Source organism: Gouania willdenowi, chromosome 5, assembly GCF_900634775.1.
Source record: "Gouania willdenowi chromosome 5, fGouWil2.1, whole genome shotgun sequence".
Lineage (NCBI taxonomy): Eukaryota > Metazoa > Chordata > Actinopteri > Blenniiformes > Gobiesocidae > Gouania > Gouania willdenowi.
Genome location: NC_041048.1, coordinates 12,630,979 through 12,654,254, shown reverse-complemented (window position 1 = coordinate 12,654,254; position 23,276 = coordinate 12,630,979). Strand labels below are relative to the sequence as shown.

Genomic DNA, 23,276 nt, shown 5'->3' with positions numbered 1-23,276 from the left:
CTGCTGCTCGCACAAACTACACGGAGGGGGGGGGGGAAACTCGACGTACTCCGTGCTGTCAGGCTCCGCCTCTTTCGGTACGTCTGAGGACTCTATTGGATGTTGTCAAGGCAAAGATCTTAACTCCGTTCTTGTGATTGGCTGAAGATGACTTCAGTCAGTGTCGCCTTAAGAAAGCGATCCACCCGATGCATAGTTCGGTTGGCGTCGCACTGGATATAAACACCGCCGGGAGTTTCCGTAGACTCACATTCAGCCGTCTTGTCTGAACAATGAATAACATGAGCTTTCACCAACCTTTTCTAAAATATCTATTTTCGAGCTCACGACAGTCGAGAGGGCGAGCGAATAAAAGGAAGAGGGTAAGTGAATTTTAATCTCCTGACTTTCCTTTATTTTCTGAATAAAAGTTAATATATAACAGTGACTAAATGAGGAACGTGTGTAGTTTGGCTGGGTTCCCTGTGTGCCGTTTATAGAACAACAGCTGCTGTAATCAGTCCCACTGTAGGTTGCCTAATGTCAACTTTTTACATTTCACTGCTTTAGCTGGAAAGTTTGGTGTTTTTGTTTTTTACTCTTGAATCACTTCTACTTCCCCTTAAAACACATTTTTAGACATTTTATCTATGACATTCCTTTTTTCCCCCTCATTTTATTCAGCATTTTTGTCATTTTTTCACTGACATGAAAAGAAGCTGTTGCCAATTTATAAAAAAGAAAGAAAAATGAAAACACCCCCCCCCCCCAAAAAAAAAAAAAGAAAAGCAAACTTGAGTTGTCTTTAATACTTTGACATTAAAAAACTGTCAAAGTATTACTAATATCAGTCTTAATTAAAAAATGACTGAGATTTTGTAAATAGGTGTTTTCTTTCTTTTTTTCAGTCTTTTTTTCCCCTTCGTTTCAACCATTCCTTCAACTGGACTTTGTTTCCATGACGTAATGAATTGGCTTACAGTAGAACCCAGCTACACTACTGTAAAAAAAAAAAAAAAAAAAAAAAGTCTATAATTATATTTTTTTAATGTATTTTTATTTATCAATTCAAATGTATGTGTTGTTGTTGTTTAGGCCTGATTAGGATTAAAAAAAAAAAATTAAGACATGTTCTAACAGTAAACAACATTGTTAACAGGCTCACTGGCACCTTGTTTTTACACGTTTAAGAGATAAAGTGCTCTATAATGTATCAACAATCCTATCTATCACATTGTTCCTTCAGAATGTAGAGACTGCTGTTAAATACTATAGAGGCGGTCAGTGAATCCAGATCCAATGGAAGCGTTTCCTCGTTGGGGTTTTTTTTAACCACTTGTTTATCATTCCAAGGCTGTAATAAAGACTGTAAAACACAGGGGGCGCAGTGGAGAACATTTGGCTCTTTGTTTACAATATGTGACACCGGTGTATTTATTTATTTATGTATTACCACCCTTTGTCAGCTGTTTCATTATATATTGTCCATTTCCTTAACAGGAAACATCACATGTTCTTTGTCTCTGATATCAAAGCAAATTGATTGAATAGTTTTGTAATTTCAGCAAGAAGAATATTTTAATTTAATTTATACTTCTTAAAACTAACCTTGCCAATGACTTTTCTTTTCTTCTTTCAGAATTATTGGGACAAGATATCCCCAACCTGTTTACAGACTTGATTAAGACTTTCTAAAGGTAAATTGATCCTCAACATACTGGATTCCAAACACATTTATGGGATAATATTATTATTGTCATTTTGGCATTAGACTTGAGTTTTGACTCAAAATCAAAATGTTCAAGATTTAATTCAGCTATGTGTCAGTTTTTCTACTTGATTAAACTAATACATTTTGGACAGAGGTCAGACTTTTTTAGTTGTTTTATTAATTTATCTTATTTTCTTAATTGTGAGTTGTTTTTCTTATATGTGATTAGTTCATCTGTCGTTTCCATATGCATATTGTTTTAATCACTATCATAACTAAATGAGTAGCAGAGCAGTGATGAATAAATGGAACAAGGCGGAGTCGTAGTGACGTGTCCATACTCTAAATGTGCCGCTTCTCTTCTCTCCTCCATGTTTCTTTCCTGTTCTCCACTTTTCCTGGGGCTCCTGTCTCAGGTCCAGTGTAAACTGTGTGACCGACTAACAGTGTGTTGGAAGTGATTGGCGAGGATGACTGCCGAGTGGCTACACCTGCCCCCACCGTACCCCCCTGGTGTGGGGCCGTTGTATGGTGCAGAGTTGGAGGCGTGGTATGAGGACCTGCAGGATATTCTTGGCTCCGACGCGGGAGGGGCAAAACTTGCACGTGCCCCCGCATGCACCGAGGTCAGTGGTTTGGCAAACCAAAGGGCAATAAATTAAATAATGAATTTCTTCTTTTTAATGATTAATATTTTTGGTAAATAGGTCACTTCTGTATTTTAGCGTATTTCTATTTTGTGTTTAGCAGAAGGAGCCAGAGTTTCTGGATGTTCTGGAGAGTTGCTCTCTGACGTGGCTGAGTGATGGGAGTCAGACGTGGGGGGGAAGCGTCCAGAGAGCGACAGAAGAGAGCCACAGCACCCAACCTCTGCATCACACCTCATCGTCATCTTCCTCTTCCTCCTGCATGAGTCCAGGTGTGGCGGAGGAGCGGCAGGTGGAGGCCGACAGTGAGAGGAGTGGGAATAACTCAGGGGGGAGCAGCAGCAGCAGCAGCAGTGATTTGCTGCCTCCTGAGTTCTTTGAGTTGCTGAGCGAAGGAGGAGTAGGGATGGTGGACACCAGCAGCTACTATTACCACCACCACCACCACCAGACTACCAATGTCCAGGCTGCGTCTCCCTCAGCCAGTGAGGAAGACCTCCCCTGTGTCCCCGATTCTCCCTCCAGCTCCTCGTCAGCATCCCAGTCGCCATCTCAAAATGGTTCATCTCCCTCCTCACCAGTCTCCTCTCCCTCCGTCTACCCGCCCTCACGTCTGGGGAAGCGGAAGAGGTCCACCAGTGAGAGGGCCAGCAGTGCCTTGTCCTCTTACACCCCGTCCACACAGCGGTCGCCCTATTCGTCCACCAAAAAGAGTCGCAAGGAAAGGGAGCAAGAGAACGAGAAGAAGGTACTGGAGCTGACGGAACAGAACGAGCGTTTGAAAGCAGAGATTGAAAGGCTAGGAGAGGAAGTGCAGAGGACACGCAGAGCTTTGATAGAGAGACTAGTAAACACCAGGAAATGAGGAGAAAGTTAAATGACAAGAACAGGTTGACAGTTACTATATGATAAAAACAATAGCGCAGCTAGGTTAAATGCGTCTAAAAGAAGAAAAAAAAAAAACCAAAGATACATTTTACAATTGATAGGATTTGGGGAAAAGACAGTGGGATAAAGTTGACAAGCAGAAGGAGAGTAAAAAATAAGTCAAGACAAGGAAAGGCACAGAGAAAAGGGGCTGGAACAACAATGCGGCACACTAAGACTCAGCATGTAAGGAGAACAGAGGACGGCTCTGAATGCAAACCATGCAGTGCATTTGATGAAGGCATGTTACAAATGCCCAACACGTTCCATCAGAATCGGTGGTAGAAAAATACAGGGCTTTGATATTGTGTATGTTGGATAGAAAGGCTTTTGATGTAGGGAGTGCGTTTCATCGTCATCCTTTTTGCAGTTATTTGTAACTTCAATTTTAAGGGCTGAAAACAGGCAAATAAAAGTGATTTGTTCTGATTTGTAGGAAGTTTAGGAACTCAGGAAAATTTGAAAGTGCCCAGTGGAGTGGAAGTACGAGAGATTACTTTTCCAGCACTAGTTTCATACTCTTACTACTTTTGTATCACCTGTGGCTTGTATTTTTATTTACATAATTGCAAGTAGGACCCGGCTATACTTTTTAAGATGACCTTTTCTACTCTTGGGGGAATCAGTGGTATGAATATGTATATCTATACTGATTTCACTATTTTTTACAATGTAATATATACACTTGTACTGTAATGGCTTTTACTGTAAAATGCCTTTCCTTAAATATTTTTTTTCTGTATGTAGTTATATTGGTAATCATTAAAAAAAAGTTGCATGTCTTCAATTAAATTAGGATTTTATTTGTGTGTTTTATTCATTTGATATTTTATTGTAATTACGGATTTTTAATAAAATGAAAATTGTACCTTTTTTGTGTCCATGCAGTATTTGTTTCTGTTCTTTTTCCAGTAAGACGCTGGTTTTGTCGTTAATGTAGGAAAATGGGAATAAATTATAGGTAATTCCTTTTGGAGAACACAGACATGTTTTAATCAGCTGAACGTTTAAATTCTTTATTTCACGTGTCCACAAAGGGTATTTATGGAAGAAAAAAAAAATCTGAGCTTTGCAAAAAAAAAAAATCTTGAAGTGGAACACACCTTCCAACCCTATCATCGCTGAGACGAAAAAAGACTGGGAGAGAATAAAATCAGTTTCTTTTGGTGTAGGGATTTGGGAAAAATCCCTTCATTCTGTAGCTGTATTCATTCCTCTCTCTCTTTGTGTGTTTTGATTTCCCCGCCGGCCTCTTCAGCATTTCATTAGTCCTCAGTGCCAAAACCACAATGTCTTAGATCCTGTCACGGCTTTGCCTTAAGCTAATACTCTATTCTTTCTCTTAGTGTACATCTTGTTCCAGTTTCCATTATCATACCTCAAACCATTCCCGTCTTTTTTTTTCTTTTTTCTCTGACTTACCCTCTTTACTTTTTGCTGTCTTCTTTTTTATTTTATTTTATTTTTTATCCTGACTCATTTCTTCTTGCCTTTCTGAGGTGCAGGTTCTGGTTTCTTCCCCTCAGCAATGAGCAGCTGCTTCTTAAGATCCAAGAGTTTGGCCACTTCTGCTGTGATCACAGTCTTCTCTGCCTTCTGGGCTTTGAGTGCTCGCACCTTTTCCCCCTGTGATAAAATAATATAAATAAATGTTAAAATATTTCTTGCACAGAAATCTATTTGTCCAACCTTTTGTGCAGCAATCAATCAAAAATAAAATTCTCCAAAGGCCATGCAAGAAAAACAAATGAGTGCGTCCCAAAAATTGGTTGACAAATGGCTGAAATGTACGCTTAAAATATACTTTAAATATGTGGAAATGTCAGTTTTACGTTATGTACACAATGTGTTTTTTTATTTTTATTTTTAAAAAAAGAAGCAAAATCTGCCCCTAAAAAAAAAGCACGTTTTGCTATTTGCAGATGTTTCTGCACCATTTGGACACAAAAGTTACTATTTTGGAATAATTGAGCATTTATAATAGAATGGAAATGCGCTCACATTTGCCGCATCATCACTCGTGCGTTTCTACGAGCGCACTAACCTGCTCAGCTACAGCCTGCGTTAGCTGCTTGGCTTTCTCTGGGTCTCCTCCGATCACCGGTGCCACCTCAGCCTGAGCAGATGGAAGTGAGACGGCCTCAGACGGAGTCCCGGCAGCCCTCTGAGGACTAGTCTAAAGTTAGAACAAGGTAGACATAGATGATTCAATAACTGGAAATTGTGACGGTTTATAATTCTACGGCTTAATGATTCCATCTCACACAGTGCTGACCGTTATTAAATACAAGCGAGGGATTTCATTATTAGTCGTTATGATTGAATAAACAGTTACACAAAACCCACATAAATTAGTCAGTATTAAGACAAGTTGGAAACATTATTTTAACCGATGGTGTTAGTGAGTTATTAGCATTAGCAGAGACTGACTGTTGTCACAAACACCAGTCTATAATTTATTTTCCTCTTTAGGCAGAGGAAAAAAAGGAGTGTTTAGACAGGATTTAATAACCTGGATGATGGTTTTCTTAAATACATTTTCTCCAGTTAGAGGATTAAAAGAACACAAAGCAAGTTTCAATGTAGGACTTGGGAGCATTTTGCTTTTAACTATATTTTCACATTTAAAATGTCAACAGTTGTGCTACAACCTCTTGGTATCGCACAGATCAAATACCGGTACCTGCTGCTGTCCTCCAAATTTCTTCTTCAAAGCCTCAATCTGGTCGGCCTCCAGTTTCTGGAAGAGTGGACTGACCTGGTAGTAGGAAAATATAAATATTTGTCATCTATACTAACATGGATAGAGTTGGAGGCAATAAGCATCAGCCTTGATGCTTATTGCCTCCAACTTTTCAAATCCACTTTAGAACTAACTTCATTTTGTTGAATTTGATCAATCCTTACCTTGAGTAATATAAAATTTACGATCAGGACAAGACCAGACAGGAGAAGCAGAAACATGGCTTCTTCTGTCACTCATTAACTCATGTGTACATATTTGTAATGTTTAGATATTTTTTTCTAATTAAATCTAACAATTTACAAATTCTCAACTTGACAGAAACATCCCTAATGTAACAAATTGACTGTTCAACATGTACAAGTACACCCGTCTGCTCCTAATGAGACCTTTTCATGATGTACCGTTGTGACTGAAAACAGCTTTTGCTTAATTTGACCTGAAGGGACAAAAAAAAAAGAAAAAAAGGTGAAACAAAGTGAATGAAGCTGCTTTGCTCGAGGGCACAGCCTCCAATCACACTAAGACGTGTGTCTGTGTGTGTGTGTACACACTAGACAAATCTGCAACATCCTGAGGAGTTCTGAAATATTGACGCAAAGTTGCATCCTCATTGTATCACCCGCTGACAACACCTAAGAGCCGGGACAGGTTTGTGCGTGTGCACGTGTAACATCTACGTGTCGTACTCACAGAGCCGATGCTATGGCCTGCGCTCAGGACGCAGACGAAGGCGCCGCTGCCCTGTAGAATGGTCTGGATGCATGACGGGGGTGCGTTTAGTTGATCCCTGATGGTCTGACTAACAGTCGGCATGTACGGCAGAAGCATCACTGACAACAAACACGCCATGTTGACAGAGACCCCCGTCACCGTGCCTGCCCGCTGCCTGAGGACAACAAACAGTTACTTATCAGTAATACTTCTGATGAAACAAATTATCATCCCACGCTTAGATTCATACACAACAAAAAATATTAATAAAATCACTCTAGCCCAGGTGTGTCAAACTCACTCTAAATACGCAGTAGTTTGATTTTAAGTTTACCGCAGATTTTAGGTAGAAAAATTAGCAATTTCAACATTAATGTCCCAAAGTTTGTACTTTACAGGATGAATAAATCATGCATAAAAATATGTAAGGTGCCAACAATACCCAGGCAATAAGTGATAGATATCAGTCCCTGCAGGATTTTATCTTTTAAATCTAAATTGATTTTGTGACCATTTTTTATTTAATTTGGGGAGATTATGTGAAATAATTTCAGGAAAAATTTGTTTTTTGAACATTTTGATATTTTAAATGACTGCAGTCATGTGAAACACCATGGGTAATCCTCCAAGTATTGCAGAGTTTCATTAAATTTGGGTATTTAGATATCTACAACTGAATTATTTAGTAAATTAGACAATAATTCATGTTTTTTCTGTCTTTTTAACTTTCTCCTACGGGCTGAATTGGATGTTTTAAAGTCGCTGCTTCGGCTACTTCTCAGAATAGTATGTAAAGCTCAGTTAGATGGATTTCTGTGTGCGTCCTAACCCAGACCCTCCCCTAAACAAACCGCACTACAGAACTCACTCACACGTGCTGTCCCATAGAGGAGAAATCGCCAAAATTGGCACATATTGTGATGCAAATTTGACCTAGTATTGTCTTTCTGGTAAAACTTTTTTTTGTATATTGCTTTTTTGAGAAAAATATCGAAATATGAATTGTCGTCTATTTCGCCCGACCCTACACTCTAGCACAAAACAAATAAACATTGGCTTTTCCCTTAAACGTGCACACAAGTAACATTTTTTGATTACATATTTCACATATCTCCATCAAATATTTGGAAGAAACAAAAAAAGGTGTCAAAAGTGTGAGGAAATGTCACCTCTCTGCGTCTCCCTCCTTGATCTTTTTCCAGGGTGTGTTGACCTGGATGTACTGATTGCCATGACGGGAAATGTTCAGAATGTGTTTGAGGGCGTCACGGATTCTGATGAAATATTTCAGGTGCATCATTAGTGGCAACACGAAGACAGTGGAATCCAATTTATCCAAACAGTCGCATTGTGAACATTAGTAAAACATTGATTTTTTTTTTGAACGCTTACAACCACTGTTAAACAACAGAAAGCAAAGATAACAATAATAATAATAAAGAAGCAAATCTGTCTAAATTCTCTCATCATCCCTATGTGGACTGACTGACTGACAGGTCTTACTTGACTTTGTCCATGAGCTGAATGTACTGCTGCAGCTCCCAGCCCACCAGAGCCAACAGCTTCTTATCCTCGCGCTGCAGCTCCATCACAGGCACACGACCCTCAAAGAACTTTGTGACAAACATGGCAGCTCTGAGAGAAGAAAAAAAAACACACACACAATGAGGGAGAGAGTACAGCTGTCATGGAATGTGCTGAAAGAGAGGAAGGAGAAGCGTACAGTAGCAAAGGGAGCATTGCTTGACTTGCTAATTTGTTTATGAATAATAGATTGTTGGCACATGTTCACTATTGGAGTAAACTGGTGGAACACATTTCATTGTTGGCCCTTTACAGGGCTCCATAGTGGCCTTGAAATGATACATGGGCCCCAGACATTTCATACATGATGCTGCTTTCACAAGTACAGGATGTTCATAGTGTGAGTGATGCAACTTGATGCTCCGCTCCAGATTTTACACATCTTTCATGCTCTAAAAAAGGTCTGCCAGGCCAAAATGACTTCTATCACATTTTATTTTACTTTTAAAATGGCATTAGTCTATTAATTAATTCAATGAATCACACATACGAGGGTTGGGTTCAATTATCCTTGTTCAATTACAACTCAATTATGATTACGGTGACTAATTTTAATTGGGAAAAATGCCAATTATTATTTTCCATCTGAAAGTCAATTACAATTAAATTTTCAATTACAATCATAAATAACAACCTTCCTCTTTTTTAAGTTTCGACCCATGTCTTAAATCAGCTGTAAAATACACTAAAAAATATCATCTAATTTATCGTTTAGTTACCATGTTAGTCTTTATTATCAATGAACATATTGGTATTAATGTTTTCGGTGTGGCGTCTGAGCCTTTTTTCTTTCAGTATACCCTGAGATTTAAAGTTATTTTTTTATATGGTAAAATGATCCATAAGAACTGACAGGTAAACTTGATATGAAACACATTTTTTATAAATGTTAAGTGAGCTATAGAACTGTAACGTGGTTCCTCAGTTTTTAAATTTGTAATTGAACATTTTTATAGATTTAGTAATTTCCAATTACAAAAACAAAGTCAATTATCCAAACTCAATTACAATAGAAACATTATTTCAATTACAATTATCATATATGCCATTACAATTATAATTGACCCCAATCTTGACACATACATATGTAAAATATTTAGTCAATATTCATATTATAATTAGTCATATAACCTGTAAAGATGCCTTTAACATGCCTCCACTCACCATCTAAAGTAACCTGTGAATCTAAGAAAGGACATGTGACCAACACTGATACTGAGTGAGGGCTTTGGATCCAGGCTGGGAGATAAACTTCTTTTCTGGAGTGAGGATACGCTCTACCTCCATGACCTAGGGCGGGATGCAATCTACAAGATATTTCTGAACCAATTAGGCGTCAGCGTCACTGCCCGAGACCAATTTTGAAGATCAAGGTACTTTAGGGGAGGGGAAAAAAAGGCAGCCGAGAAAAATCTTTGATGTGGGATTTAACCCTGATCTTTTAAATATCATTTTAGGCGATGTAATTAGGGGCTAAATTACGCCATCCCAAATAAATGGAGGAAAACTAGGATGAAACCTCTGCTGTAACAGACTTTTCTTCAACAATCTGAAAACTTTGTTGTTAATTGGACCGGATGACAGCTCCGACGCAAAATGTACTTTTAGAGTAAAACTTACACTAAGCAACTTTAGTTGGATTGTCCCACTTTCTGTAATTTAGCTAAAAACTAATTATAACAATTAAAATTAAATTGGAAGAAAAATACAAGTTGGGTTCAACAATAGACACGAACAAAGTGCAGCTTTGGGGTTCAGTTCATTTGATAAACTTTTAAGTCACTTTTTTTTTTATTATAAAGACGTACTGTTGTTACTTTATATATTATTTATTATTAGATATTTGAGTATTGAACACCTGTTGATGAAGTTTCCCAGATTGTTGAGAAGTTCAGAGTTGTTCTTCAGAGCCATGTCGGCCCAAGAAAAGGCTGAATCCTGCCCCTCTGGGCGCACGTATAGAAGGTAGAAGCGCCACACGTCAGATGGGATCCCCGTGTCCTTCGCCATATCCCCGAACACGCCCACACCGCGGCTCTTTGAGAACTTTGTGTCCTCGTAATTAAGATATTCTGCAACACATTACGGTGTTGAGTTAGCATCCCCTCAAACAGTCATTTAGGCTACAGTACACCAGTTAATCACACAAATATACAATTAATGCAGGGTTTTTCAACAATTTATTTATTTCAAAGATATTGATTAAAATTATATTTGAAATCTTTTAATTGTTCTTTTTCAAATTAAAACACCACACATAAGCTCAAACAACTGTATTCTACACTTTCACTTTCTCAAATAGACTAAAATAGAACTTTACAATAAAAAAAAATTAAAAAGTAAGAAACAAAAATAAATACCAACATAAGATAATAAAAAACTGTAGGGCGGACATTAATTATATCAAAAAAATGTAAATCTAAAAAAATATAAATCAAGTTCAAATAAAATGCAAAATAAAAATATCAGTTGGCACACAAATCCTGGCCTCTCTGTATTTGTAACACAGTATAACAAACAAGAGAAAAAAATGACTCTGGGGTCGCCACAAATTTGGGATATCAAAATGGGGCCACGACCCAAAAAAGGTTGGGAACCATTGAATGAATGGATTTACCTGTAGCAATGAGGTGATTGACAAGTGTGTAGTTGTCCTGGGCTCCCAGCAGGGAGCAGGGAAACACCACGCTGTGGAACGGAACATTGTCTTTGGCCATGAAGTTGTAGAGCTCCACCTGGTGGTAGAGACACAGCACAGCACTGAGAGATGACATCATATTAGATCATGGTGAGATCATGCAGTTCAAAGAGGACTATCAGCCCCCACCTCCACCATCCCCGACTCTCACTGCAACTACTGGGCATCACGCACTCATAACAGCGGCTCAATGCTGGGCTTTCACGTAGACAGAGAACAAGATAGAGACGCTGCTCGGAGCTGATTTTTGTTAGTCAAATGTAACTACAGCAATTTATTTTATTCTAAGTAACCTATATAGATAACCAAAAAAACACCTTTTATAATTGTCTGCAGTGTGGCTGTATAACACTGATCCAAAACAAATGCTGAATTCATTCATAATGAAAGAAGGTACGTTTTTCTCTCTTCAAAACAAGTGTACACAGGCCCAAGAGCAGCCCTGACGCTCAGAGCAGATGAACCAATAAAATAAAGTAATCCGCCCCATTCTGAGTAAAAAAAAATTGAGACAAATTAATATTAAGGTTTCATTTATTTAGACAACTGTTCCTCTAAAATACACTTTGATCTCCTGACATTTCCACTGACAACTGCCAGTCTTCGTCAGAGGCGTCTACTGATCACTTTGATGTTTCCTTTGAAGTTTCCTTCACTTCTGCATAATAATTCCAGCAAGATTTGTTTTGTCTTCTTTTTGAATATTTTTTTTTTAAATTTTATTCTTTCTTTGTATTCTTTTTGAATAATATGATTATTTAAAATATTTCAAAAACATTATTTTTGTCTTCTTTTTGAATAATAATAATATCAAAAAGAAGACAAAAAGAATCTTGTTGGAAAATAACGAGACAAATTCCCTGCCCAACATGTGCATCTGTACTCTGTCTGGCCCATAAACCCCGACGCTGAGAATGAAAGGAAAAGGCTGTGAGGGTACCTGCTGAGGATTCTTCCACCACTGTTCCCATTGGTCTGTGTAGTTGGCAGTGATTGATAGGTAGCCAATGGGAGCATCAAACCACACATAGAATACCTACAAGGGCAGAAAAGAAAGACAAATTCATCCTAAAGAGATCCTTTCCCACGGAACTAAATGCCATAGTTGTGTAAAATAAAGATTCACAAAATGTGCTTTGATAAAAGCTATTAAAAAGGAAAATATATCAGTCACTGCACTGTATAAAAGAACACAACAAAGTTAATTCCTAATTTGGATCAGTAAATAGAAAGCTAACTATTATTATTTTGTTAACTAAGGAGTGAGCAAAACAGTTTTTACACGTTATTCCTTATTTATGGAGACGGTGAGAGTGGTAGGCAACATTTCCAATGTCAAGTATAAAAAACAAAAAGCAAATAAAATATTAAGCAGCCAGTCTAAATGCATGAAAGATACAGGAACGTGTTGATGTAGCACACCTTGTCTTTAAAGTCTGGGTGAGGTACGGGTGTTCCCCACTGCAGATCTCTGGTGATGCAGCGAGGTTTGAGTCCATCTCTCAGCCAGGAGCGAGTGATCTGTTTGGCATTTGCTGTCCAATCTCCTGTGCTGAACGACCTGTCCAACCACTGCTCCAGCTCATTTTCTAGCTGCAAGATGAGAAGAAAAATAGAAATGCTCACGAAAACATTTTTAGATCACTTCATGCAATAAAATTTCCAAAAAAGGAACACATTTTAATGTTTACTTTAAGTTGCTAAACTGAATAAGCTAATAATGTCTCAATTTCTGAAAATGATACCTTTGGCAGATCCAGGAAAAGATGTTTGGATGAACGAATGATTGGTGTCCGTTTGCAGACTTTGCACTGAGGCTCCTGGATTTGAAAAAGATATTTGGAAAATGAAATAATAAATGCATCAATCATTTCAACCTCTACTTTAAACCTCACAAATGCTTCTTTTTCACTGAAACTCACCCCGAGCTCCACAGCGTTGATGAGCCGTCCACACTTGTCACACTGATCACCGCGAGCTTCAGGATAACTGCAGTGTGGACACGTCCCTTCCACAAAGCGATCAGCCAGAAATCGCTGGCAGTTTTCACAGCGCAGTTGCTCCACAGTGTCTTCAAGGAGGAAACCACGTTCGTGGAGCCTCCAGAAAATGTTCTGAGCAATCCTTGAACGTAGACAGGGAACACATAGCTTTAGGTAAACTGATGGTGTGCAGCAGTTTGCACAACTTCAATGCACAGATACAGGAAGCATGCCCTCAAACAGGTTGGGAAAGTAATACAGTATTGAACAAATGACACAAAATAAACTGCTATTTTATACTCAAGTTACACATTTGAATAATTTTTACATCATGTGGGTTTCAATAAATTTTTCTCGATTAGCATTACGGCCTGTGTGTGATTTTTAGCGGCGCTTCAAGATGTTGTTTGACAGAATAAAAAACGCAAACACTGTGTTGTCAGTCAAAATAATGCAACACTGTAAATACAGAGGAAAAGCACACTTTAAAACTTGTGTCAAACTCAAGGTCTGGGGGCCAAATGCAGTCCTTTAGATCATCTAATTCAGCCCGCAGGAGAAAGTAAAAATGACAGAGTAAACGCGAATTATTGTTTAAATAACAAAATAAGTCAGTTGTAGATATCTCAGTCCCTCCAAATACACCCATTCAATGAAACTTCATAATATTTGGATTATTTTCAGGGCTCACTGTTTTTCCACACTCTTATTAAGAATTGGCATTTTTAATTGCAAATTGTTCTTTTTGCAAAATGCAGCAATTTTTCTCAAATTATTTCAAAAAGATTTCCCAATTCTATATGTACACATTTGTTAACAAAATCCAAGGAAATTTAAAGAGAAGATCCTGCATGGACTAATATCTGTCACTTATTACTTGGATATTGTTGGTGCCTACCATACTTATATATATATATATATTACTGCACATTAATGTTGAAATTGCTTATTTTCTTGCCATAAATCTGCTGCCCATTTGAGATCAAACTGGTCTGTATGTGGCCCCTGAACTAGTCTTTAGTCTGTGAGACGGTATCATTTCTCAAAGCAGGGAGAAAGTGGATGGTACTTGATGCTAGGGGTGTCCCAATCCGACATCGATATCGGATATTGGTCCGATATTAGCCTGAAAACGAATATCGGATTCAAATTCATTTTTAATTTATTTTATTCAATTGTAGAATACTGTAGATAATATGTTGAAGGTTAAAATGTATGTAACCAATTGATTAATAATAAATTGGTCAGTTTTTCTCATATCTACTGTTGCTGACTATTGTTCTCCGTTTGAGTAATATCACTTGGTCAAGCCTTTTCCACACTACAAAATTAGTAAGTAATTTCTTTTTTTTTTTATTATTATTATTAAATTGAAAAAAAAAAATACATAAAAAAAAGTATGTATGATTCATGCTGATATCGGATCAATATCGGTATCAGCTGATACGCAAAGCTGCAATATCGGTATCATATGAAAAAGTTGTATCGGGACATCCCTACCTGATGCCTTTATGTTGTAATTGATAAATTCTTAGGTTGAAAACACATGATCTAATTAATGTAATTCATCCTAATTTACAGCCTTAAAGGGGCCACATGTTCTGCCACCACCAGGAGGCAATATGCCTTTGAGGCGTCTAGTATGCCAGAAATTTAAAAGAAGAAGAAGAGTCCTCCACTCTCAAGCTCTCAAGGCATCAACGGGACGAATACAAGTGTATAGTTATTTCAGAAGATGACATCTTCAAGTATTTCACCTCCAAGTGAACCAGTAAGTAACCCTGCTCCCAGCTGAGGCTGAGAAAAACAAGTTTAAGCAAGATATGGCCTAGTTTAGGGACAGCTCTGCTGTAAATAGGCTTTTACTCACCAAACCGGTGGAAAATAGGTACTACAGGTTGGCCAGGCCGGCAATATTTATTCATGTATATTTAACAATGTAATCTAAAAAAAAAAAATGTTCATGGCATGACAGCTAAGGACATGTTTCTTAACACTAATTTTGATTTTAGGTATTTCAGACATATATAAAAGTTGAAAATTCACAATAATTCTGCATATGACCCATTTAAGATTCAGGTCTGATCATCAGAGAAAAAAATAGGCCTCACTAAATGGACAAATTGCCCATTTGAAGCATTTAACTCATTGACTGCCAAAGACATCTTTTGATTTAGTAACGTTGACTGCCGAAGACGTCTAAAGATGTTAATTGTGTTTTTCGGCTGGGGTTGCTTGGAGAGTGTGACAAAGCTCTCCTGTGAATATCGAGCTTGTACCATGATGTACTGAACAACTGGTGACATGTAGGTGGCAGCAGCGCACCTTTGAATGTGAGTTCACCCATGTTGGGCAGAGCTCAGAGGGAGAGGAAAGGATTTTGCAAGACAGAAAATGGCGCTACGGGAGATTATGCTGAAGTTCCCAGCAGCTCACACTCGACCAGAGCATGTGTGGAACTAAGTGGACTATTGAAAGTGTCGCGATGGTGAGAGAAAACGATCAAAAAACGGGGCAAGCGATGAGAATCGGCATGTGCGGGAGAAGGAGGAAGTTGCTTGTGGGCAGACTGAAGGGGGGACTTGGAGGAAGGCCAAAATACAGTAAGCAAACCATTCAACTCTGACCCAGATAGTAAAATAATAATTTTGCCATCAAAAGCCCGGTCTCAGTGTTGTTTTTGTAGTTTTACAGTAGGGAGCTAATGTTGAGATATCACGAACGCAAAAAAAAAAAATTGCTTCAAAGTTACTAATAGGTTTTTTCAGAAAAAGACGTTTTTCTCAGCTTTGTGGTGATTTGTGTGAAACATGCCTCTATTCAACTGCTGATTATGGAAGAAAGAAACAAGCTAGAAATAAAATTATTTTTTCTGATAAAACTAGAGAGTTAAATCTTTCAGAATCTGGGGTCAGATTTCAGTTTGTCAGAGTACAAAATATTCTGTGGGTCTTAAAAAAAAAAAATCAGTGAAAATGGGGTTGGCTGTTCTGAAAAGGACTGGCAGTGAATGAGATAACTCAGCAGAAGCACATCCATCTAATCTACATAACTGAATTTAAACATAAAAAAGCAACTTTTTAGGGCCTAAAATACATGTTTAAAAACTCTTAATAGAAAATCACCTTAAAATTCTCTTAAGCTTACTTTCCTGGGTTCAATTCAGTCAACTTTTTAATAAGTTTCATTTCAAATGGTGCTTCTGCTTGCATCGGTACATGACCAATCAGTAACACCGGTGGTTTGTAGGTTGAAGCCCAACACTAAGATTTCCTGGGTTGTGCTATTGAGAAACGACTCTTTTTAAAGCTCTGCCCCCAGTTTGTGTGACTTCATAAAAATCCCCATTACCTGCTGTACACCCTCAGGACAAGGGAAGGAAAGTGCAGTCCATTCAGCTTTTGGCTTTATCGCTAGAAAGGCTAAAAGTCTGGGGTTGAACGCTGGTAGCGACAAAGTCCTAAAGTGCAAGACTTCTACTTTCCATTTTCAATGTGTCTCTTTAGAATGAAGAGGAGTCACACTTTGGATTTAATTTACACATTCAGTTAACACCTGTTAAGGTGGAGGTGAACAGATGGACCGTGTCACACAATCATTTGAGTGCCAGCAGCATAATCACATCTTAACCACAAAAACAAAACCCATAATGTAATTTTTGACTGTTATTTATAAAGATAATTTAAAAAATGAACTCCAGTTTCTCTCTTCATTTCCAGAGGCCTGTTCACTTACTCTGTCTGCTTCTCCGTGGTGGTTCTGCCAAAATAGTCAAAGTCGATCTGGAACCACTTGTAGATGGCGGCGTGAACAGCGTGGTACTTATCACAGATCTGCTGGGGTGTGAGGCCCTCCTCTCTAGCCTTGTTCTCAGTAGCTGTGCCGTACTCGTCTGTGCCGCACACATACAACAGGTTCCAACCTCGCAGGCGTCCGTACCTGAGAGAAGGAGCGCGATGGATGGATGGATGGAGTGATCATTCAGAAGTACAGGCAAAAAAACTACACAGGGACTCAGTGAGGACACTTGAAACAATCAGATCACATTATTAAGGTAAATATTTTTTTATCGTAAAGAGTAATACATTTTTTTTTAAATAAAGGGGCCTTAAAGTGTGCTTGTTGACATGGGGACGCTCCTCTCAACCTTGGGGTCAGGACCCCATTTGGGGTTTCGAGATACTGGGCTGGGAGGGGGTCGCCAGATGCCTTCAAGAAGGCATAAGAATTTTTTTTTGAACAGTTTTAGCCTATTTTTGCTAATTTTTACCCTTGTTCTGCTACAACTACAACAAACGTGCCATGTTTTAACATATTTTCATCACTTTTTCATGCCATATTTTTGCTCCTTTTAATGCATTGTTGCGACATTACTCCCAGTCATCAAATTTCATTTTTTTCTCATTTTTTTCCACTTTCAAGATATTTTCAGCACTTATAAACCCTAGCCACCACTTTTCCCACCTAATGTCAAAGATGTTGACCCATTATTGTCACCTTAAACCTCTTTTCACCATATTTCATGCTTATTTTTGCCAATTTAACCACATTCACAATTTGTCATACCCATTATTTGCCAGTTTAAACTAATTGTTGGTACTTTTTAAGCTACATTACCGCATGACCCCCCCACCCCACCCATTACATCACTTTTAAGACAATTTTGACACGTGGGCTGAAAAGGTTGAGAACGACTGAATTCTTACCTGGAGAAGACATCAGCACTGAGAACACAGCCAATGATGTTACCCAAGTGGGGGACGTTGTTTACATAAGGCAAAGCACTCGTCAGCAGGATGTTCCGCTTTCCCTCCTGAGGCAAACTGATGACAATAAAGCCAAAACTGAAATCATTATTTCCAATTATTTTTTCTCCGTTAGAAATGTGCTGTGTGTTCTAAGAATACTCATATGTGTTATAAAATGTCCATGTATTCATGGTTTAGATATATTCTTATAATAGTGTTACATAAATGTAAAAGCCAATATAAACTAAATAATATCAAGATCGCCCGAGGTGATACAAAATCTAAAAATCAACATTACGTGAAGGAAGGAAAACAAAATCAGGAGGAAGAACAGCAACGATAATCACAGCACTGTCCTAATGTGCTCATGTACATCTTGTGTGTTACAGTGCAAAAGCTCCTCCTACTAATTGATAATGAGGGCAGTCCATTCACTTACATGGGATATTGTCTGCTGGCTGAATCACAGCTGTTGTTTAAATCTCGACTCCAGGCGAGAACAGCCGCTTCCATCTCTTCCTCCGTAACAACACGGTCATTGTCCTCAATCTAAACAGACACCAACACATAACAAATCACCAGCTTGTAATGAAGCTGTTTAAAGAGATTTTTTTTTTGAGCTTTTTTAGTCATTTTGTCCTAATTCATAAATTTGTCAAAGTTTTTTAACAAATAACTAAAGTCAATCTAGGAAAATAGGGGGACAATGTTTTCTATTTAAACGGAGAATAAAAACTTTACTTAAACTCTTCACTTGGAAAAATAGCTCATTGTTTGATTTTTATCATGTGAAATCTGCCCCCTAATCAATATTATAGATTTCATCTTGAAAAGTAAAGACGCAACAGTGGAGCTGAGACGGGTAACATGTTAACCATCTTTGGTTAAACGTTTTGATTGTTGTTAAATCTCCCATGAATCCTCAAATCTACGTGTTTCCTGGGGCGTACCGTACATATTAGAGCTGTAAACCTTGTTCAGCAAGTATTTCAGGTCTAATAGTCGTGCTGATGCGGCTCATACCTCGGCAGGGTTGCTGTTGCATGGTGGTGCGTCTCTGCACTGGCTGCTCTGAGGGACAGGCTGCCTCTGCATGTAGCTTTTCATGCCCTGCAGGCCTTTTCCCTGCAGCACTTTCTGAGCCGTAGACTGGCAACCGTGCATGGCAGCCACAAGGTCGAACCACGTCTTCAAAGACCCGCGTTCACCTGAAGAAAGATAGGGAAATGGAAGAGGAAAGAGATGGAAAGAGACATGGTTATAGGGCAGGAAAGAAAGTAAGCTGTAAAATGGGGATTTGTGACTCAAAGCTGAGAGAAATACATGAATAAATAGATTTCACGTTGCTGATTAGCAACTAACCCAGTGCTAGTGAAGTCTCAGATAGAACAGGATACAGTGAAGCCCACAGAACAACATCAGCAGCTGAAACGGATTCCTGAAACACAACAAAAACCATATCCCCAATCAATATTCAGAGGTTATAGTTATTTTTATCTTTGAACATATTCCAACACATTTGGCAAACCTATTTTGTATGGCGCACAGAAAGAGGTATTTTTTTGATTATTTATTTCATTCCTGTGAGTGATTATTATGAAAAATGGGCATTACTCACAGGGAATATCAAGCAATAGAAAATATTTTGTGTTTTTTATTTATAGGGATCTGCAGTAAGGTTAGGAAGTGGAGACATTCTCTTATAATATACTTTTTTCAGAGTTAAGAAAATTATTTATTCATCTTCTGTTCTTGCTTTTTTCTGCACAAGGTCACGGGGCTCTGCCGTTGCCAAATTTGGCTCAAGGAGGACAAGATTTGGCAAACAATAACCACATTCAGCCACATTCCATTGGTTGGGGGCATATACTGGATTTGATTTGATGCCCATAATTTAAAGAGTCGTAACCATGATCTCCAGAAATGGTAAATGGACTTGATTTATATAGCGCTACACTAGTCTCAAAGTGCTTTACAATATCAGCTCATTCACCCTTTAATACTCATATTCACACACCAATGGGACTGAGCTTCCATGCAAGGCACTAGTTGACCATGCAGTATTGTAGACTATTAAAAAAATGTTGCGAATAAGCTGCCTTTGAATTCATCTATGACACAAACGCAGTTAAACCCACAGCGCTGTCTGAAACTGCCAATGCTCTGAACCACACCTCGTTTTTAGATCACCTCCCACATAGGTGTAACCAACATATTTCACTTCCCTGGGGAAGAGCATGCAATCAGCTCAGTAAAACTGACAGTGTGAAACTCCTGATGTGCAGAGCAATGCACTGTGATGATGCTTTTTAAATCATGTAAATAGAGTCCGTTACGATTGTAATACAATACCCCAGTCAGAAATGGCATATTGTCCTTGCTTAGGCTTTGCTCCAGTACGTTGAGATGACCCTGAAGAACCTTGGACACTTCTGATCCTTTACCCTGCAGCACTGCCATGTGAAGGGCCAGCTGCAGAGCAGGCTGTCAATAGAAGAGAACACAGAATGATTTAAGCAACTTCAGATTATCTTGACAAAGTTGCAGTCTTGAAATAAATGTTTTCAGTTCTAAACAAAAAACAAAGTATTTAATATTATGTATGTATTATTTGTGTATATGGAATATTATTATAAGCAATCTGGAAAGATTTTGTATGCTGGACTTACCTGAAGACTCGTAGCCTCCCATTCAAGCCATTGATTGCAAAGGTCACTGGATTCTTGTCCTTTTACTTCAAACAGGTATCTAAGGTGCAGTAAGTATCAAGATATTTAAATTTCAACATTTACATTACATTTATTAACGTGTTTTTATTTATAGCAAAAAGGGCCGGAATTCAACTCCCAAGACACCTGGGCCCTGTCTATGGGGAGTATGCATGTTCTCATAGGGGTTATAAAGACTCCCACTGACAGTGTGTTAGTAAAACACCAAGTATTTGTATTTACTGACCTGCAGATCACATTTGGGCTGAAGAGATGTTGCCCACTGGGGAGAAGCAGGGCTGGCACAACTGGACGGTTGAGGAAAGGCACAACTCTCTCTGCAAAACAGGGAAAGATTTGCTTATACAATTGCAAAATTAAAAGGAACAAAGCACAGAAAAAGAAAACTTAAAAGTTGTCGGCTGATTTACGTAAAATAAATCATATTACAATTAAAATTTAAGCACATGATTTTGAGCAGTCCTCTGTGTTTCTGGTGATTCCACTTTATTTCCTTCAAATAAATAAGGATGAAGGTTTAAAACAGTAACAACCATTATATACGCTACAAGGATTGTAATATATGATGCTGATATTCCTTTCTGTGATCCAGGAAGGACTGACACATGTGGCACCAGATCCTAATTCCAAGAATCTGGACCCAATGCTAGGCAACAGGAACTTTCAAAGAAGAATAAGTAAGTATGCAGTTCCTGAGATCTTTAATTGAAAGAAAATCAATATTCCTCATATGCTGCACCAGAAACAAAAACGGAGGCTATCAAAGGTGAAATTCCCAAATCTCTTACGAGGTAAATGATGTATCTTTAAAACATTCCCATATTTTTTGAGTGAGAAAAGCTGAGTTTTGAGTCTTCATTGGTGATCAATGTCAGATAGAATTTAAAGTTAAAAGGCCAATTCAGGCTGGATTAATTTAAGAATTATAGTCTAGGTAGAATGAATATGTTGTGTGTGTGTGTGTGTGTGTATTTATATATATATATATATATATACTGGTATATATGTGAGCGTGTGTAGGGCTGGGACGATTTAGTTTTGTACCGATTCGATTATAATTATGATAATTGGGTGCAGATCCAATTTATATTATAAATCTGATTAAGTATTGCAAATCCATAATGATTATCGTGATTTTAATTTACTTATTTTCCTTATCTAAACACAAATGTGGAATCATACACTTCTAGAAACACTATGTGGGTCATAGTTCTAATAAACAATCCACATCACGAGTCACTTAGCAACTGCGCATAATGTTCAGTAATGATAATTTTGATTTCAATAAAATTATTTTCCTGGTCTAAACACAAAAGTTGAATCACACATTTCATAGAAGTCACTCAGTAGGTCTGACATCTATTTCAACTGCGCATGGAAGTGCACTAGTGCTAACCGAGGTTTCCAAAATTTTTCTGTTGCACCCAATTTAATTCTAAGAATCAGCCCCCAAAATCACACTTTACTTAAAGTTTTATACATAAGGCTGACATTACGCCGTCATTAGCATGAATAAGGTGTCATTAAGGCTGTCAGTAAGAGTCGTTCGCTAAATTATGACACATTTGGAGCTATGTTGTTGCCATTTTTTGGTTACGGTACGGTTTGGTAGGATTAGGATAAGGAATGGGGTGTGCCGATCCATTATCGATATCGGTCCGATATTAGCCTGAAAACAAATATTGGATATCGGATTCAAATTTCCAGATTCTCTGATATTTTTTTTTTTTCTCCCCCAATTTATTTTTTAATCTATTTTATTCAATTCTAGAATACTGTAGATATTATGTTGAAGGTTGAAATGTATGTAACTAATTGGTTAATAATAAATGGGTCATACCTACTGTTGATGACTATTGTTCTCTGAGTAACATCACTTGATCAATACTTTTCCAACATTCCACACTACAAAATAAGTAATTATTTTATTAAAGAAAAAAAACTATGTATGATTCATGCTGATATCGGATCAATATAGGTATCGGCCGATACGCAAGGCTGATGTATCGGACATCCCTAGTAACGAATGACACTTAATGACAGCTTGCATGAGACCTTATTCATGCTAATGACAGGTGTCATGTCATTATAATAACAGTGCAATGTCAGTCTTATATATATATATAAAAAACCTTAAAATAGTGTTACCAAAATTTGTAACTTTTAATGAAAATTGTAACCTTTAATGATTTTTTTTTTTTTAAACTGTGACTATCGTTCTTCAAAACTAACATAAAATGTGCATTCACATATTTTAGACAAACTAAAATAAAGTAATAATAACTATAAGATATAATAATCGTTTTAAACTCTAAATGCGGCTTCGATTGACCTACATTTCTTATAATACAAACTTCACTACAACAGGACACGATGTAAGGATTTTTCTGATTACATGTTAAACTCCTGGCTGTCCATTCCTTGTAAATGACGTCACAAGTCATTAACCTGTTTATTACACCTTTATCACAGTTGTAAAATTGCCTGGGGTCCAGACTCACTTAAACCCAGTGAATGGGGTTTAGTTGTAGAGTCTACAACTACAGTCACTACAGCAGTGCTGTGGAGCTAACAATGCTGACTTACCGTCGTGGTTGACATAGTGGACGCTAACCTGCACTCCTGTCACTTGTAACGCCGCTAATGGCTTGATGCAGTGCGGGTTTCCCTCACTGACAGACAGCTTCATCTGTCACTGCTCTGCTATCAAACCGCTAAATTACTTTAAAGCTTGTTTAATTTACTTTATACATAAAAAGGTTGCCGCTCGTGGCAACTTTACCGGCGACTACCGATCCACGCTGATGCAAGAGC

The 23,276-nt window shown here is 37.9% G+C and overlaps 2 protein-coding genes across 3 annotated transcripts; one reads left to right on the top strand and one right to left on the bottom strand.

Moving 5' to 3' along the window:
• Positions 1 to 209: 209 nt before the first annotated feature.
• Positions 210 to 3,355, top strand: ddit3 (DNA-damage-inducible transcript 3). 2 transcript variants are annotated; one of them, XM_028447578.1, is made up of 4 exons: positions 210 to 362; positions 1,619 to 1,676; positions 2,107 to 2,316; positions 2,441 to 3,355. In XM_028447578.1, the coding sequence occupies exons 3-4, from the start codon at positions 2,161 to 2,163 to the stop codon at positions 3,200 to 3,202; spliced, it is 918 nt and encodes a 305-aa protein (XP_028303379.1). In that variant the 5' UTR covers positions 210 to 362; positions 1,619 to 1,676; positions 2,107 to 2,160; the 3' UTR covers positions 3,203 to 3,355. The 2 variants fall into 2 exon arrangements, with proteins under 2 accessions (XP_028303379.1, XP_028303378.1); XM_028447577.1 differs by having other exon boundaries at positions 2,438 to 3,355.
• An 896-nt stretch (positions 3,356 to 4,251) lies between these two features.
• On the bottom strand, positions 4,252 to 23,276 carry mars1 (methionyl-tRNA synthetase 1). Its single transcript, XM_028447725.1, has 21 exons — positions 23,049 to 23,276; positions 20,689 to 20,779; positions 20,403 to 20,481; positions 20,086 to 20,217; positions 19,096 to 19,171; positions 18,757 to 18,941; positions 18,173 to 18,282; positions 17,692 to 17,808; positions 16,721 to 16,924; positions 12,926 to 13,127; positions 12,749 to 12,823; positions 12,426 to 12,596; positions 11,944 to 12,039; positions 10,923 to 11,040; positions 10,164 to 10,377; positions 8,225 to 8,356; positions 7,891 to 7,995; positions 6,701 to 6,896; positions 5,948 to 6,022; positions 5,309 to 5,440; positions 4,252 to 4,890 (listed from the first exon to the last, which is right to left on the bottom strand). The coding sequence occupies exons 1-21, from the start codon at positions 23,149 to 23,151 to the stop codon at positions 4,741 to 4,743; spliced, it is 2,763 nt and encodes a 920-aa protein (XP_028303526.1). The 5' UTR covers positions 23,152 to 23,276; the 3' UTR covers positions 4,252 to 4,740.